At 33.2% G+C, this 18979-nt stretch overlaps 1 protein-coding gene across 1 annotated transcript in view; it reads left to right on the top strand.

Moving 5' to 3' along the window:
- LOC129229500 (regulator of telomere elongation helicase 1 homolog) overlaps positions 1-18979 on the top strand; it is a 50487-nt gene that overhangs the window by 17833 nt on the left and 13675 nt on the right. Inside the window, exons 5-12 of the mRNA XM_054863818.1 lie at positions 1809-2028; positions 7059-7256; positions 11366-11587; positions 13659-13786; positions 14902-15108; positions 16455-16737; positions 16930-17064; positions 17559-17674. Of these exons, the coding sequence (XP_054719793.1) occupies positions 1809-2028; positions 7059-7256; positions 11366-11587; positions 13659-13786; positions 14902-15108; positions 16455-16737; positions 16930-17064; positions 17559-17674 (1509 nt within the window). The remainder of the gene's footprint in view (positions 1-1808; positions 2029-7058; positions 7257-11365; positions 11588-13658; positions 13787-14901; positions 15109-16454; positions 16738-16929; positions 17065-17558; positions 17675-18979) is intronic.

Here is an 18979-nt window from a genome sequence, read left to right on the forward strand (position 1 = left end):
CATTTGATGTGTACAGTTTTATTGGGAGAAATACAGCATGACAAGAATCAAATTGCAGTTAAAGTAAGCTAGTGTTTATGAAAAAGATCATAAATGCCTATATGAAATTCTTAAATGAGAGATGTTCATTTCAGTGAAAAATGCTGCTCTGAAACAGACAGAATGTTAAATTCCTTATACACAATAAGAAATACATTTTCTCTTTCCATAATAGAAATATAATTTGAAATTTTAATTTTTCACTCTGCAAAATGTCAGAACCAGATATTAGCTTTCTTGAAATCACCAATGAAGTGTCAAGGTTTTTATATTGTGAGTGTTAAATGTTTAGTTTGTAAGAATATTTTTTACTTTCTGACAATTTTATTTTAGATCGCAAATAGGGTATAATTTTTGCAAGTGAATTTCACAAAACATACATCCTGCTATATCAGACAGGCTAGTATTTTTTGGTTGGAAATTTACAGATAACTTTTTGGTATAAAGTTTCTCAAATTTTAACAATTTCCTTGCTGCATTTTGTATTAGGGTCACTGGAAAGTGATGTTTTGTTTTTTAAACAAGTAAATTTTAACTAATTTCTATCGTAAATATTATTGCCCTTGATTATCAAAGAACTTTTGCTATCTAGTGCATGAGTTAACAATCACTGGAATAAGCAGTAAGTTATTGCCACTAAGCCAGGGCTACGGCAGAACTGCAAGCTATATACTGACAGCTCAGTTTGGACATCCGGAGCTGTATCTTTCGCGAAAGGCCCCGCATGCTCCGAAGCCAATTTTTATCAGACCGAGATTAAATATTTCTCCCTGGATGGCAAAAGGTTGTTAATATAACAAGGGTAATTGAGTCATTGATTGAAAGCAGAAAATTATTCATTTATCTGAAATAAACCATGCTTCTTTCCAGTCACTCTTTTTATTATTTACTAGTGGTACCCAAACGGCTTTGCCCGTAGTTGAAAATTAAAAGGTCATTCAGCTCGCCTGCATATTTACAAATAATGGATGACAAATTTCTTGCCTATTGGCTATGTTCATTCTCTCTCCCATTCCATGTCATGATAATTTCGTAATTTACTCGTCCATCTCATGAAAATTTTGCTCCGGAAAATGTTCTTAAAATTGAAATAGAAAAAGAACAAAATCGAATTTTTGAAAAATTGCTTCGAGGTGCACACCCCCATGTTATGAACTAACTTTGTGCCAAATTTTATGAGAATCAGCCGAGCGGTCTGGGCGCTATGTGCGCCACAGAGATCCAGACATCCTCTAGACAGAGATTTATTTTTTTCTCTTTCCATTTGCTTGCTATTTTCATGCTATAATATTCATAATGTAGTTGAAAATTCTTTACCTCAGGGTTAGATTAAAGTAATTCCCAAAACGTTGATTTTCGGATTATTCATACAATGTATCTAGAATCTTGTACCATACCACATCAAGTCATAACAACATAATCTATGTAAGAAATTTAAAAAAAGAAATCCTTTTTAATTATTTACCGGTGCAGTTTATGCCGGTTAATTGAATTAACTGTTTTAATGAATCAAACTGTCAAAGACAGAACAAAATCCAGTTTTATTGACTTATCTGCTGTGTGGAATCAAAACTGTTTAGAACAAAAGTGATTCATATAAGCTGCGACCACTGTATTGTAAGTGCGCTAGACCCAATCTTCGTATGCTCCAGACAAATGTTTTTAAACTCTTGCACAGTAGTGATGATGTGACTTACGTTAATCTAGCTTTGAGGTACAGAATTCAAGTTACTCTTTTTAATTTCTATATTTTACCTCTGACTGAACAGGGTTTGTCCTTATTATGCTGCTCGAAATTTGAAAGGCAAGGCTGATATCATATTCACTCCTTATAACTACATCATCGACCCGAAGAGTCGGCGTGCTCATGGCATTGAACTGCAGGGAAATGTTGTGATTTTTGATGAAGCACATAATATAGAGGGCGCTTGCGAAGAGAGCATGTCGTTCCAATTGAAGTCTTATGACCTTGCTTTGTGCATAAATGAGGTAGCTATTTAAAAGATATTAGTTTTTATTTAATTATTTTGAAATTTTATTTTTTGAATCTGATACAGGGCCTTGCACTATTTGGAGAGGGCCCAGTGTGTGAGAGTTGTGGTGGAAATACGTTAGTGGACATAGTAAAATTTTCCCTCCTATTCCTATATCAGCTAGTTTGCTGAGAAGAATAAAATATGTTGCTTTGAAATACACCGCCAGCTCAGTCAATTCCAGCTGAGGACTGCAATTTCGTGCTTATTAGCACTCATCAGCCCGGCATAGGAAGGGACTGAGCTGGAGGTGGAAAATCTCTTAAGAAAGCCAAGAGTGCCAAACAAACTGATAGCTAATATACAATTAGCAATGACCAGACAAGAGACCAAAACAATGGTTCGGTTCAACGTAAAGACTGAAGGCAAGTCATGGTATATTCAGTAACTGAAGCACGAAACTGCAGTCCTCAGCTGGAATTGACTGAGCTGGCGGTGTATTTCATGTATTTTTGCCTTAGCCCTGGCTATATGGCAGTAAACTTACTGAATATATGTTACCTTGTTGAAATCTTTTTGAAAATCAATGTAAAGAACATCTACATCCTTTTTGCTATCTAAAGCCATAGTAACCTCGTCATAGAAATGCTATTAATTAGTGCACGATTTACCTTACTGCAAATTAGTCAACACTCACTAAGAATTCCATAACCTTAATTTTGATCAAAGTTTCAAAGATCTTAAAAAACCACTTGAAGTGATTTCAAAGATCTTACAAACCACTGAAGTCAGACTTACAGGCATTACCTTTCGACCCTTTCTTAAAGAGTGGCATTAATGTTAGCCAGCTTCCAAGCCTCTGGCACTGTCCCTGAGTTATGAGAAGCATTGAAAATATTTCAAATAATATCCACTTATTCCTCTGCACATTCAACTAAAATTTTTGGATAAATATTATCTGGTCCTAGAGTTTTTGTTGTTCAATTGTTTTTCAAATGCAATAGAACCTCCACCCTGGAAAACACAAAATCCTTAAGCTGTATAACAGCTTGTGTCTTGTTAATGTCAACTGTTGAGATACAGTTATTATTGAACCCCTGGTGCTCCAATTATGACAAAGTTTGCATTTCAACTATGCAGGGCAGCGCTGTCCCTATGTGCAAGGTTGTGCGGCTCATGACGCCGTCAGAGTCAAAAAAGGCGCCAAGCTCTACCGATCAAAAATGTTCCAAATGGGGGGAAAATCTCCAACCGGAAAAAAAAAGAAATGAACGTTTAATTTTTGCATGGTGTCGGTGAAATTATACTGCAGATTGAAACAATCAATCTGTCTCGCTGCCTATCTTAAAGGAAGAATCAATGCCTTATTGTGTCAAAACATGCTATTCCAAAGCGCAATACTTGACGCTAACTAATGCGTAAATTAGCATTTTTCTTCCCAATGTGCAGCCGTGAATGCTATTTCGGTTGTATCGCTGGTTGAGCATACGAGGCGGCGCTGCGCAACAAATTTGCTATTTCCTATTTTGGTTAATGAACTCGAAATAACTTTGAGATATATGTGAATTAAAAATGTACATTTCATTCCAAAAATAAATATTTGCCATGTTCTGACTTTCGGGTACACATAGAAAACCAGAGGAAATTTTTTCATTCGTTTATTAGGTCTTAAATGTGTTCTTCAAATTATATTTATTTTTTAAAATAAAAAATGTAGAGTACCACCACCATTTCGAGCTACATTTGTTATGTATTAATAGTTCATGTTTTTTACTTTAACGGTTTACGATGTATAAGTCCGTAGTGTCAATAAAGGGTATGGATGCGCTTCGCACTTAAACTGAAGGGAATACTCGAAACTGATTTCAATGCATATGAAAAAATTCCTTGAGTAGTATTAGTCAATTAGGAAGTCGCCTGTCAAGGTATGACGGATGAAAATTGCTTCTACTCTTCTACATTTGAACGAAGCAATTGCCTGTTTGATAATATTTTGATAGTTGAAAGTTTAATTCAAACTCCAGTAGATAGCGTTAATTTTCAACCACGTTTTTAATTCTTCATTCCCCTAAAATGACTGTCTTCCCAGTAAAACAGTTAAGTTACCGGATCGAGTTCAGTCTTTTCGCAATAAAGCCTTTTCCTACATGTTAAACATTATGAACACACATTCACATATCAAATTATCATGGCGTGGCGCGAGTTTCATTGTTGAAACACGTGCGTTACTCGATCATCGGCTATTATTTATACGAGGATTAATGAAGATTTTCACTTCCTATATTTTCCTCGTGAAATGTTTTATGATATTTTGAATCACTCAAGTAGGAAAATGTAAAAACATTTCATTTTTAGTGCTAATGTCTTCACACTTCAGCTTATAAAATATAGGTTGAAAATCATAGTTCTATTTAAAATTTTTTCAATTAAAAATTTCCATGACCAAACCCTGGAAGCCCCGATCAATCAGAAACTCCTTAAGTCCTATTACTTTCCTTAACGGCAACAAGTGTAGTCTATGTTATTACCGCATTTTTAAAACATTAATTTTGGAAAATATTGGAGAGATTCCCGGAACTTTTTCTTCCTCTTACATCTCCAAAGATCCTATGAAATTGCGTGTTTAGTCTTATGAAAAATTGAAGCTAAGTTCATATAAAAAAAAAGTGTTCTCCCCTACCCTAAAACTAATTTCCAGTTGCGTCAGTTTCGTAACTCTTAGCCAATAGTGTCAATCAGTTTATTTGGTATTGTTACAAATCCTGTAAATAGTAATTATTGTAGGAACGTAACCTGTAAATAGTTTCCCGTAATGAATATACAACCCCTTTTCATATAAGGCTAAAGTATACGACCCCTATTTCCTTTTTGTTCATTGATAAAATTTGATAACGGTCTACTACTTTACAGAAGCGTGTGGAATATTTGAGAAATTTCTTTTCGGTGTCTATATAAGCCGTTAGCGATGGGTAAACAGTGGAGTTTCGATTCAGATTTCGAACTGTGAGTGTGTATTAGCTCTGTTTATAGCGAGGCATTTCGCTGTGTTGTTTTCGTATTTGGAAGTAAATACGTGTGTAAACGTTGAGTTTACGGTGTTGTGTGATAATTGCTTTATTGCTGATGAATAATTTAGCAGTTGTTGACGATCTTTCCTGTACATAGTGTAAATAAATTTCCTGTGTTTTTATCAAGAACTGTGTCATCCTTTCAAGAAAGTGGAAGTCGCACCGAATCCGTTACAGTATAAAATGTTTTTAGCATGTAATATACATATGTATACATTTGCTTTCAATGCTATTTAAAAAAAAAAAACTTATGTTTCAATAAATGTATTTAAGTGTACATTTTAACAAAGCATAAAATACATGAAATACACCGCCAGCTCAGTCACTTCCAGCCAAGGACTGCAGTTTCATGCTTATTAGCACTCATCAGCCCGGCATAGGAAATGTCTGAGCTGGAGGTGGAAAACCCCTTAAAGAAGTCAAGAGTGCCAAACAAACTGGTAGCTACTATAGAATTAGCACTGACCAGATGAGTGACCGAAGCAATGGTTCGGTTCAACTTGAAACCTGAAGGCGAGGCAAGATATATTCAAGGCCGTAACTTACTGAATAAAGCATAAAATATTTACACACTTTTTCTTTTTTTTTTTTGAATAAATTAAATGCCTAAGGTATTTTTCCCACATTATTTTTGTTTACAAAACCTCACTCCAGGTGTTAACGATATTTTCCCCGAACACCAGTGCATGAAGGCGCTCAAAAGACATTTGCACGACGGCGCTGATCAGGCTTGGCGCTGCCCTGCAATTATGTCGCAGTTTTCTCTCAAATAAATTTTTTTAGATGCTGTTTTTTAACTTTTTATTCGCTCTTGGTATCAGATTTCCCTAATTGTTTATGTTTACTGTACCTTGTTAAGAAGCAAACAAATAAAAAAATTTTTTATTTTTATATAAATTATTAAATTCAAACATTTTAAACAAAACTCCATGCTTTTTTTAAGTCTATGAAGAAGTTAAATGCTGAATCCCTAGCTGAATTTATTTTGGTCTCAATTATTTTAAGATTTTAAATACATTCTTAACATCTCTAGTCTAAGCACTTCTGTAGTGATAAATGCGTGAGATATTTACAAGTAAACCTACCCAAGGGTCACTCACCGATCGGAATAAAACTTTGCTCATCCATAGAACATTTTGAAAGCATTGGATTTGTATGCTTCTTTATCAGCAATAAACGCTTTTAGTCTTTTCTGAAGTTGCCGCTAATATTGTGTTAATAGTAGAGGAATTTAATTGAAATTTAAAGCAAAATTACGTATTGCACCCTCTAATGTTCTATTACCATAATATTTAGAGATGAATATCACCCCATTAAATTCTTTAATATCTGATTAAAAACAAAAGAACATGAGTTTAATATTTTTAAGGGTTCTATTGATGTGCATAGTTTTATTCTGATCGGTGAACTTTACTCATTAACAGTTTAATTAAATGTCTACACAATATTTTAGCTGGTACAAAATTATGTATATTTTGATAGAAGTCTTTGTTTTTAAAGAATGACCCCCCCCCCCTCCCCGTTTCCTCTTTCAAACTTTCAGGCATTTTTTCATGACTCGCAACCACCCTTGAGAGTTTTAGTCATGCATATTTTCACACATTGTAATAATAATGATTTAAAAAAATAATAACATCATGGAGTAAAAAGCAGTTGAAATTTTTAAAATATTGCAACTTGAATGTTTTGTTATTTTTTAAATACAAAATCTAAAACATTCTAAATGTTAGGTATAAATTAAAATGGCACAAATCTCTATTTCAATGGAAGAAAAGTCATTTTTTTAAAGAATTATTCTTTGTTGTGACCCCCATTCTTTTTGTACGTTTCATTCCTCTAAAAATGTGGATTAATATTTTCACGTCTTGAAAAAAAAAAAAATGCTTGCTGTGCCTCTGATAGAAACAGTTTTCATAATTAGTAGATTGAACTCTGTGTATTCTGTCGTTTATCTTTGAAAACTGCAAATTTCTTATAGGTTACTCAGACAATGGAAAAGGTGAAAGACTTTGAGAGCAAAGATCTTTCGAGTTCCCTGAATGAAGCTCCCGACTTTACCCTAACAGATCTTTCAATACTAAAAGTAATGTTCTGCGAATTGGAGGAGTTGCTCGACAAGGCTGTTGCAGATACCTCAGCCTCTGATGGCTCAAAACCTGGTGATTATGTGATTGATGTGAGTTCTGAATTTTTATCAGTTGTGAAATTTTTCATTTTGGATATGGTATTAGGGGTACTTATTTTTTCAAATAGATTAAGATTTAACAGTTTTATGTTTTCAATCAATGATACAAGGGCTGTCCATAATGGAGGCAGTGAGAAGCAAAGGGATGTAAGTGGCAAAATTAGAAATTTGGGGATAACCAGTAGTATGATAGATGAACCTCTCCTCTGTCTTGGGGCAAGAGATGGTACTAGTATCCCTGGTAGTTGTTGCAATACAGCATGATTTAGAAAAAAATTCATTGAAAGCCTACCTAGGATGTTATCTTTAAACACGTTTTACTCAAAAATGTCCACTTACATCCCTTTGCTTCTCACTGCCTCAAGTGATGTAGCACATTTTTTCATAAAATGTGACCCTCACCCTGTGTCACATTTCGGCTTCCCCTAACGCTCTAGACTAGGATTTCTGAATGGTAGCCACTGGCGTCCAAATTCTCAAAAAATGGTAGCCACTTTTGCACATTTGGTAGCCTTTTTTTCAAAAGTATATCTATAGTGTAAAACATAAATAACATATTCACTGTTTGTAATATAATCAACAACTTAAAGGATTATGATGCTCTACAAACGCAACAAACAAAATGTTCATGGATTTATTTTTTTAACATAAAGATATGAACATCCAACGAAAAATAATGTTTTGCAAATTTTTAAATATAATGCAAATTTAGGTCAGAACTTTCCTGGGCTTTTAGTCAGAAAATTTTTGTCTGTAAATTGAATTGCAAAGATGGGATTGGAAGCGTAGCGACTGGGACTTGATTTTTTTGGTAGCCATTTCAATGAAATGGTCAGCAATTGGCGACTGGCAACCACTTATCTAGAGCTGTACTTTGCTCTTTGTCGTATATCACGCTGTCTTTCATAAACTCATTGTCATAAAAAAAAAGTGATGTCACACTTCTTCTTACCCCCTACCTCCCCCTTGTCATAAACTCACAATTTTACGAACCCACCTCATAGCATGACATCGTTTAGGGAGGGCCCTTAAATACTTCTATTATTAACATCTTTTTGCCATCTAATGTGCAAATTTTCCATTCTCACACAGGAGACGGCATTTTAGATATCAGCTGTTTTTTCAAACTTTGTGTCACATAGGGTGAGGCAACTCATGCAATTCATTAATTTTTCCCCATGGTTCTTTGAGCAGCCTCATGTATGTTTCAGAGCAACAATTTTACTGTTGCAATACTGGTAAATATTTACCAGGCATTGCACCATCTAAGTTCCTTTTTTTCTGGTTGCAATGTGGTAAGAAACTTGGAAATTTTGGCTGATATCCATGTCAACTTGTAACATTCAGATCCAAAACCAATCGATTTTTATCAATCCAGGATTGAAAGGTACCAATCAATCTTGAAATTAAAAGAGATTAATATGAAAAAGAGTCTTGACACAAAATGTTGACTAAGGCAATCGAAGGTTATTTAGATTTTTTCTTCTTTTGAACTTTGATCATTTTATGTAACTCTTTTTTACCAAAAGTAAGGTTTTTACAAATTTTGCTGTCAATTTATATTTTTCCTCTTCTTATCCTAAAATTATATTATTTCTGTATCTTTTTTCTTTGTTGAGTGAGAAAATTCTTACTTTATTAACAGTTGTAAAGTTTTGTTGGCACTTCAAAAATTTCAGTATTATTTAGATTTGGATACATATTAAGCATCTAATATGTATTTAAAAAAAAAAAGAAAAATCCGGTAGAACAATCTGATTTTCCTTATATCCAGGCTTCAAGTGTATCCTATCTTTGTATGATGAATAAAATTAGGTTAATAATTTTCTGAAAAGTGCCTTCAACCGTAGGATGTTCAAAAATAAATACCTTTGTGCTAAAATCTAAAAATACATCATAATACCGTACAAAAGTGAAGACTTGGCCCATCCAGACTTGTCCAAATCAATAAAGCAATACCCTAAGAAGATCAAGAGCCCTCTTAAAACTATTCATCCGTTTTCAGCTGCTTCTGGTACACTATTCCAAATTCTTACAACCCTGTTGAAGTCGAAATGTTTCCTAGTCTCAAGATTAGTTTAGGGTTTGAATAGCTGAAAACAATGACACCTGCTTTTGCCATCTGTGCAGAAATGAGGTTGTTTCCTTCAGTCAAAAGTAGTACTTTTAGTCACTGAAATTAATAGAATAAGAAAAAAATAATAATAATAACATGGACCCAGAAAATACTTTCATTTTCCTGACAGTTATTATTTAATTTAATTTTTTAAAATGTCAGATTTTTCAAACAAGGCGTGGTCTTGATGACATCACAAATGATGCTTTTTGGCGCATCTTTCTATCGCGTTTCCATGTTATGATAATCATGAAGCGTATTAAAATTGTGCTCTACGCTTGCTATCAACCCTATCATTGCCAATACACGTGAGTAAAGATAAGAATTAAATATTTTGCTCTGTGAATGGCATTTTATCATTTGGCAAGAAATGTAAATAATGAAAGTGCACCGATTTAAATATTTTTTTAAAAATATTAAACTGAAACAAATTATTTCAAAAATGGTCAGATCCTATGTTTTTAAGCATGCTCTTTCAGAAAAAAAATACTTCTAAAATTTTGGAAACGACCCCATTGAGCCCGTCAACATTCTCCCAGTTTTATAAACTTAACTAAATTGGATCATGTTCCCTATGATTCTTCTTTACTCAAGATTGTACATATTAAACAATCTAAGCCTGTACCTTAATCTAAATTAGAAAGCTCATTTATTAATTTCATAACCCTCCTTTGAATTCTTTTCAAACAATTAATTTTTTCTTAAGATCAGGGGATCAAAACTGCACAACTTACTGCAAATAAGGTCTTGCCAAACTCTTGTATAAAGCTAGAAGAACTTAACTGCCTTTTATAGCTCTGTTTTAAAAATATATACAATTGTTATAAAGCTCTAGTTTGCAAATATTTGCAATTTTTTTGAACATTTGCTTTTTTAGCATTGTATATTTTTTACATTTGATAGTGTTTTGTTTGTGAATTCCACTGTTATAACATTAATGCATCAATAAATCTCAGTGTTATGCTACCTTCTTAATAAAGGTCGATGCATTTGGAAAGCTTTAAATTCTTAGCATTTTGTATGAAAATTAAAAATTCTTTACTGTATTAACTTATTAAACTGTAGTTCTTTTGATATGCAAATGAAGCTTGGTGAAATTATGAGATTTCAAATAAGAAATCAAAATTTTTTAAAAGATTCAAATTTAATGGCAGTGAAAAGATATAGTTTTCATTGTTCTTGGATGTTGTTTTATTGATTTACTTTTTTTAATTAAAAACTAAAAAGCTAAAGTGGTTTTTAATAATAAGCATAGTAATTGAATGGTCATCACACATGGGAAAATCTCTGTACAGGGGAAAATCTCTGTCAGTCAAGAAAAGCTAATTTTGAGAAAACCCCACTTAAATGCTCGACTAAAGGACTTTTCTCCCCAGTACCATCTATTTTCGAACAAATATTTCAGCTGACATATGGAGTTTTGTCAAAAGATAATAGAGTATTCGAAAAATATACTTCATCAACCACTGCACTGCATCATTATTTCGTTTCTTTGTAAAAGCTGACTGACGGGGGTTTTCCCCTGTACCCTTCACATGTAAATGCTAAAATAATTAAACATTTGAAATACATTGTGTTATTACAAATCAAATGTATTTGCTAATATAATTGATTTTGCTGTTTATCATTGGCAAATGCTGATTTGCCCAAGTCATAAGTATTGTATTGTAAACAAGATCTTCAATATGTTGCAAACATTAAAATGACAGATTTTCTAATTTTCATTTCCATCTCTAATCTTTTCATTTTATCTTTGATTAGTTTTTAGAGTTAAATCTAAATAACATAAGGAAAAAATTAAACATTAATTCATTTTTCATTATATGCAGAGCTTGTATTGTAATTGTAGATAGAAGCTGGCTTCAAAATTTTATTTGTATTAAATTTCTAAGTGCATTTCAGTTTGGTACTGTGTGGCAATTTAAAGTATTTTTTCATGCATTTAGAATGTTTTGTATAATTTGTGTTTTTTTCCTCTCTCCAGATTTTATCTAAGGTTGAGTTAACTCCAAAAAGGAAAGAAGTTGTTCTTGATCTCTTGGACAAAATTATTTTATATCATTCAACAAGTATAACTAATATTTGGAGTTCCAAAGGTGCTGGCCTGCAGAAATTTTCTGACCTTTTGAATATTTTGTATGCAAGATCATCTGCTGACAGCTACAGAGAAATGGAGTTCAAAAAGGAATTTTCCACTAAATATAGGGTAATTTCAATGCATTTACTTACTGAATAATCTTGAAAATGTATATTTTTAATTTGAAATAAGTATTTAAGGAAATTGTTCTGAGTTGATTTTGGTAAATTTCCATAAAATCTCTACAGTGAGCCCCCCCCCCCCCCCCCCCCCCAGCCATCTCGTTGAAATTAAGTGAATATCCTAATTTTGTGCTACTTATTGCTAATTCCAGACTTTCTTCTTATACAATTGCAGTTAATCTGGGAAACTATCTGCAATGTCTACTTTAGCACACAGGTAGTGCACAGAAATTTTGATGCCCGTCACAAATGACTTTTACAGGGTACCCTCCAGGCCTGGATCTATAAATTTTGGGTCACCCTGCAAGAAAATATATAGGGCGCCTCCACAGAGGCCAGCAGTCTATAATTGCAGCGTTAATAAGTCTTTGTGCTAGTTTTTTTTTAATTTTTTTCAACTTCTTGGACCATTGGGCCCTTAAAGGGTGTGCCCCCCCCCTCACGCTTTGGGGTCTGCGGGTATGCCGATCCGGGCCTGGCACCCTCCATGCCTACATATATTCACCCCTCATTTTAGAAATCTTGGGCCCCGTTTAGGCTTGGGCCAGGGCCAACAGGTCTCCATTCTCTCCCCCCCCCCCCCCCTTCCATGCACGGCCCTGTTAGCATGTTGATTGCCAACTACAACATAACTCATAGATTGCTTTCAGAATGCAATCTAAGAACGGTTCTTTTCTAGGATGCCAACTACAAATTATCTCGTACTTGCTTATTTGCTATTTTTGTGCAGCTACAATTCAACTCAGAATATATCAGTGCTAATATTGATAGAGGGCTTATGGGAAAAGAATAAAAAAATCAATGCTGGATTGCACAGATAGAAAATTTATTAAAAAAGGAACAGAAATATAATTTTAAAAATTAATTCAAATTCTAGAAATAAAATAGTATATTGTTTGTGGAACTTCTTAAAACACTCTGCCACACAAAGGGCCGGCTAACTTCTCTTTACAGGCTGAACAGAAATAACACGTTTCACATCATGTTTTTTTTTTGCTTGGGTAACATATACAACATTGCTTTGTCAGACTCCTTTTTTTTTCTGGTAGTTTTTTCATTTTTTATGCTTTTTGATGATAACTATGCACTAGAATTAGAATTTTAAATAATATAATGTGATTAAACCAAATTATCATTTTAAGACAGATTTCTAAAAATTGCTATGGCAGTCAACGTGTTAAACTACCCCCACCTATTGAATTAGTTGTATACCATATTTGTTGGTGCTTAAAACTGCAGAAACACCCCTAAACTGTTGTGTAGCTATCCAAAATTATGAAATAACAATTATGAAATCCATTTAAAATGAATTTTTTTATCTGGTTCAAAGTTATTCCGCCATTTAGCATCACTTTGAGCCGTGTCAGAAATGGGATGTAAAATAAATTATTTTTATGCAAGTATTTGCAACTTTAATCCAGAAAAACAACATTGACCAATATTTAAAAGTTCTCATTTTTACTTCACGATCACACAATTTAAGAAGCGACGAGGTTTGAATTATGTGGACTATAGATTTTTTAAAAACATTAAAACAAGGGTGTCCAATTTCCAATTTGTTCATTTTGAAACAGCTTACTCATCTTAACTTTGCCCCACATTCCCCTACTTATATTTCTCAGGAAAAGTATTTTCTTCATTTTTTTCAAAAGAATGATTAGAACTGGTGCTTTCTATTCACCAAAAAAATCTAACGATAAGATATGGGCATGCACCGTAACTACAATTAATAAAAATGGACATTAGAAATTATTATTTTTTTAATTAAAAAAATTTAATTCTGTCTTTTTAAAGTTGCCAAATCGTGTGACAAAATTTGAGGAGTATGGATATTTTTGGGGAGTCACAGTGACATTGGCGGTCCTCCCATTGGAGAGCCCTTGACGTAACTTAAGAAACTCAATGTAAAATGATACTTTACAGGAACAAATATGTTTCTGTTTTTCTTTTGTATTGATTAAAACTTCAGCTAAGTTTCTGTAAGGCTCTTAAATATTTTTTTCTTTTATCATCTGTAGGTTTTTCTGCAGTATGAAACTCCAAACAAATCACAAAATAATTCTGATCCTTGGGCAAATGCTCCAATTGGTAACAAAAAGAAAAAGAGTTGGAAATTGGATTGCTGGTGTTTTAATCCTTCTTTAGGGTAAGTCTATGGAAATGTATAAATAGTTTTCTTATATTTATCTAAGGTAAAACAACTTTGCAGTTTGAAACATGTTTTTTAAAGTTATTTTCCCTTTTTTTCTGTACAAGAAGTACAATTTTATCATCAAAGATAATTTTTAAAAATTGAAATTGAATTGTGATTGTTTTTACTTGTGTCAGTAACACACACGGGAATTTTTCAACGGTGGGGGGGGGGGTCCAAAATCAGTGATCCATCATTCTCATATCATACTATCATACTTTAACATGCATCCAAATGTATTCTTTTGATTTTATCGATTGTCAGGAGCAAAAAACATGTAAAACAATTATTGAATAAATACTTACAAGCCAGCATTAGTTTATAAAAATAAATACTTAATTAAAATACTGGAAAGCATAAAAATGAATCAATTTACTTTTCTCATAATTAAAAATGAAAACAGCGAAGAGAAATCATCATTATAGAACAATGTATGTTCCCATACAGTTTGATTTTGCAGGGGAAGAAAGGGAAAAAATAAGTTTTATTTTTTCATTTATTAAATCTGAAATGTTTGCTATCTTTGCTTGGAATTTTTTTAGGTGCCATATTCATCATCATCATCAATAAAAAAAATTAAAAAAAAAAACTTGCAGGTAATGGGAGGGTTATGGACCCCCTGGACCCTCCCCTTGTGTGTGCCACTAACTTGCACTCTGTATCATCTTGTATGTTTTCCCTGCTAGGTAAGGGCTAAGCAGGGGTGTTTGTGATTCAAAATTCCCAAACAATTCGGGTTGCCATTTCCAAAAATTTAAAGCTGACAACACATTCTAAAACTGAAAAATTATTAAACAAGAAAAAAACTTTTGAAATTCGTTTTTTTTTTTCAATGATTTTTGCATGCATGTTTGAAGAGTTTTTACGGGGGAGGGAGGAAAAGTTGAGCTTTTTCATAGTTTCCGAAAATTTCAGTCTTCAGAAAATTTTACTTGAATCCACTTGCACCCCTAGGGCACGCACATAAATGCATGATTTCAAGTTTTTACTGTAACACTTGTTTGTTGATTCAATTTTACATTTCTGTTGTATTGTGAAGTTATCGAGTGTATTTATTATGTTTTGTGTAGTATGCAAGACATAGTGGATCGTGGGGTTCATAGTATTGTACTGACTAGTGGTACTTTATCTCCTCTTGGACCAATGATCAATGAATTAGGAGTCAACTTTCCCGTAAGGTTAGAGAATCCTCATATTGTGAAGGATAACCAAGTGTTTGTTGCTGTAATGACTTGTGGACCAGATGGAACTCCACTCAACTCGTCTTACCAAAACAGGTAGTTGTTTTTAAGCACTTTTATCATACTTGGCCTGATTGTCACGGAGAAATCTGAGGCTTGGTTTTGCTTATATCTCTGCAACTAGACCACTTAGAGACTTCGAGATCTCCCTAAATGATTTGCTTAATCTTAAGGTACAACTTAGCGCTGAAAAATTCTAAAATAAAATTATTATTTCAGTTAGGATGGAAAAAAGAAAAATTTTATTCCCTATTAAATGTTTAAATATAAAACTCATTGTTACAAATTCTGTTGCCTTGCAACAGTAATGGTAAAAGCAATCATAATGAAAATTTTGAATCAAGGCTTCTCTGAAGCAAGCATGAAATTAGCAAGCATAGATCCTAGAGAGGAACAAGGATTAAATTTTAGTGCCAACTGCTTGAAGTTTTAGACACGTATACAGTGAAATTCCGTTATAACGAATACCAATGCAATGAAATTTCCGTTTCAATGAAGTACATTTTCAGTCCCTATATAGCTGCCATTACATTATTTGAATTCCATTACAACGAACAAAATTTGTGGTCCCTTGAAGTTTGTTGTAACGGGATTTCACTGTATAGGTTTTTTCCCTTTTAGTACCGAGCAATTATATGAAAAAATAAAGTGAAATTTCGTGAGGGTAAAATTCTTCTATTTCTGAAATACATTTACACTAAAAAGAATAAAATAACAGAATTTTTCAAAAAATACCAAACACTTTTCATAATGCACTCAAAAGACAAAATAACTTTTCTGGGTCAGAAAGGACAATTTAAGAATTCCTGTAGTTTTCAAAAATTCCAAGAAAATGACACCACAAATGAAGATAAGTGCGGTACTAGTCATTTCAAACCAAACTTTCCCAATAAGAAAAATATGAATGTTTCAACACTCAAAGTTATGATTGAAAGTTAGATAATGATACGAAATTCTCTTCATGACTTGAGCCGCACTTTTCTTCATTTGTGGTGTCATTTTCTTGGAATTTTCGAAGACTACAGGAATTCGTAAATTCTCCTTTCTGACCCAGAAAAGTTATTTTGTCCTTTTGAGTGTATTATGAAAAGTGCTTAGTATTTTTTAAAAAATTTTGTTATTGATTATTTTATAGGTTATGGAAATTTTTCATAGCCTTTGTTAGTTGGTTTCATTAGGCTTGATGGAGTAAAAATCTTGGTTTAATTTTTCTAACCTACTCCCTACCTTTTTGGGTGAAGCCATGGGATTACAGTTGGCTGCTTCTTGTAGGAATTTATTATTGTGAAGGTATACTTCATGTAAACTAATTTATAGCGTGAACAAAGTTGGATTTATTAATCGTTCTTCATAAAAAATCACTTCATGACATTTATTTATAGGTCCAATGAAAAGTACTTGAGTTCCATGGGACGCTCTATTAGTAATTTTTGCAGAGTCGTACCCGATGGTCTTCTTGTATTTTTCCCTTCATATTCAGTGATGAAAGCAAATGTCAGCTTTTGGGAGGACAATGGAATTTGGCAGAATCTTTCAGGACTGAAGCCTTTGTTCATCGAGCCTCAAGGTAAAGATGCCTTCCAAGAAAGCATTGAAAATTATTACTCTGCCATAAAAAATCCTGACTCGAAAGGCGCTGCACTATTGGCTGTTTGCCGTGGAAAGGTTAGTTGATTGTGTTGTCATTGTATTATTTTTGTGCTACATTTAATTTTTCCGTCATTTCCTCATGATGTGAGGAAATTGAAATGCAGGTCACAGTAAAGATCAAATAAAAAATGTTACTGGTTTTCATTTAAGTACTGGTTATTTTTATTTGCCAATTGTCTATTAGATATTATTTATTTTTAAAATTAGGTTAGTGAAGGATTGGACTTTGCCGATCAAAATGCTCGTGCTGTAGTTATAACAGGATTGCCTTTTCCACCATCTATGGATCCTCGAGTTAAAATGAAAATGAGTTACTTGAACAATGTAGCAAAAGAAAAAAATGTAAGTTGTTATTATTTTATATTTGTTTCTTCATTGTATCACTTTTACACTTGTGTGAAATGTGATAAACTTAGATTTTTTGATAAACTTGTTGCTCCAACTTTGTTTATAATGCGTTTATAATGCCACTGCAGTTTTTCAATTCCTTTTGAACAGTCGCTTCAATTGTAAATTGTTTTTTTTTCTCTCCATTTTTTAGTATAAAGTCCTAAGATAACTGGTGAAAAGTTAAGAAACTTCCCTAAAAATTTACTCAGTGATTCATGACTTCACTATTGTAAACATGTTATTTATTAAGCAATCAAACATTTCAATTAAAAAACTGGGAATAAATTATCAAATAGTTATATTTTGACATACCCAAATACACACAAACAATGTAGTTATTTATTTATTTATTTTATTTCTTTTTTGGTTACTACAGTTGAGTGACCTGGACATGAATAAATGAGTACTGTAATGATTTACTCCTTTTTTTCCCCATTATTATTAAGGGGCTTTATGGAAATGACTGGTATGTTCTTCAAGCTTCTAGAGCTGTTAATCAAGCCATTGGAAGAGTCATCCGGCATAAAGATGATTTTGGAGCCATATTACTTTGTGATAATAGGTAAATAGAAATTATTAAAAAGTGCCCCGAAGAAATATTTTTCTATTATGCTGTGGTGTATGTGTGAGATTAAACTTTAAAATTCTACAGGAAATACTTGTCAACCCCGTTCTATATGTATTTTTTAATTCTGCGTCCGCTTGTGACCAGGACTACAAGTGGGCATTGATGAATTGCCCCCCCCCCCCCACTTCATAGAACCCTAGCTTTCCACAAATTTCCAGTATAACAATTCCACATTTAATACCCCCCCCCCCCAAAGGCAAATTCTGGTTGTGCTAGTGGAAGTGATGTCTTTTTCTCTTGGAATAGGAACAAGCACCATAAGATTTCTTTCATAATTTCACATTTTTCATATGAGGCAGCAAGAAGCAAAGGGATGAAAGTGGACATTTTCAAGTTTTGAGTAAAACACGTTTAAAGATAACATCCTAGGTAGGCTTTTATTGAATTTTTTTTTCTAAATCATGCTGTATAGGAGCAACTACCAGGGCTATTAGTACCATCTCTTGCCCCAAGACAGAGGAGAGGATCACCTACCATGTGTACCGGTTATCTCCAAAATTTTAATTTTGCCACTTGCATCCCTTTGCTTCTCACTGCCTCATATGCATTGTGAATTAAAAACTTAAGAGGAAATAGACTTATTTCTTTTAAAGCAAGTGAAAAAATGAAACGATTCATTTATAATACATACTGGGAGTGATTTCATAATTTTTTCAGTATTGGGAAGCCGATGAGAAGCATTTGAATCCTGATTTGTGATCGATTTTTTTCATGAATGGAGCTTTTTTCCTTTCAAGAGAAGCAGTATCAGTACCAGAATAGCGTTCTAGCACCAAATCGCCCCTGATGCATCTATCTCTCTACTGTCTGTTCATCCGTCCATCCATCCATCTCCCCTATTTTTTTTACAAATGAAATATTCAGCAAGAGTTTATTAAAAAATATTAATGATGAACATTTTTTCCTGCTACAAATGCATGCCTAATTGAATTTCAAAGTAAATAAGGAACAAGTTTTTAAAGTGAATAGTTTTAGAAGAGTTCTTGATCTTCACTGGGGATAGATAAATTGACTAGGGTTAACATAGCTGAGCCCAAAGCCTGGAAATTATCAGAAAAGCAGTCCCCCCAAAACAAATGATAAAATTGTAAATTCCTTTGGCAAAAAGCGGCAAAAGTTGAGTTAAAATACTACGGAAAAGTCATAACTTAACCCTGTTGTTCATATAAATCAGCTTAGCATTTTATTTTATGGATAAATTTTGTTTCAAACAGAGAAAGAAATTTTCGGTTTTGAAAT

The sequence above is a fragment of the Uloborus diversus genome, chromosome 9 (genome assembly GCF_026930045.1).
Source record: "Uloborus diversus isolate 005 chromosome 9, Udiv.v.3.1, whole genome shotgun sequence".
Lineage (NCBI taxonomy): Eukaryota > Metazoa > Arthropoda > Arachnida > Araneae > Uloboridae > Uloborus > Uloborus diversus.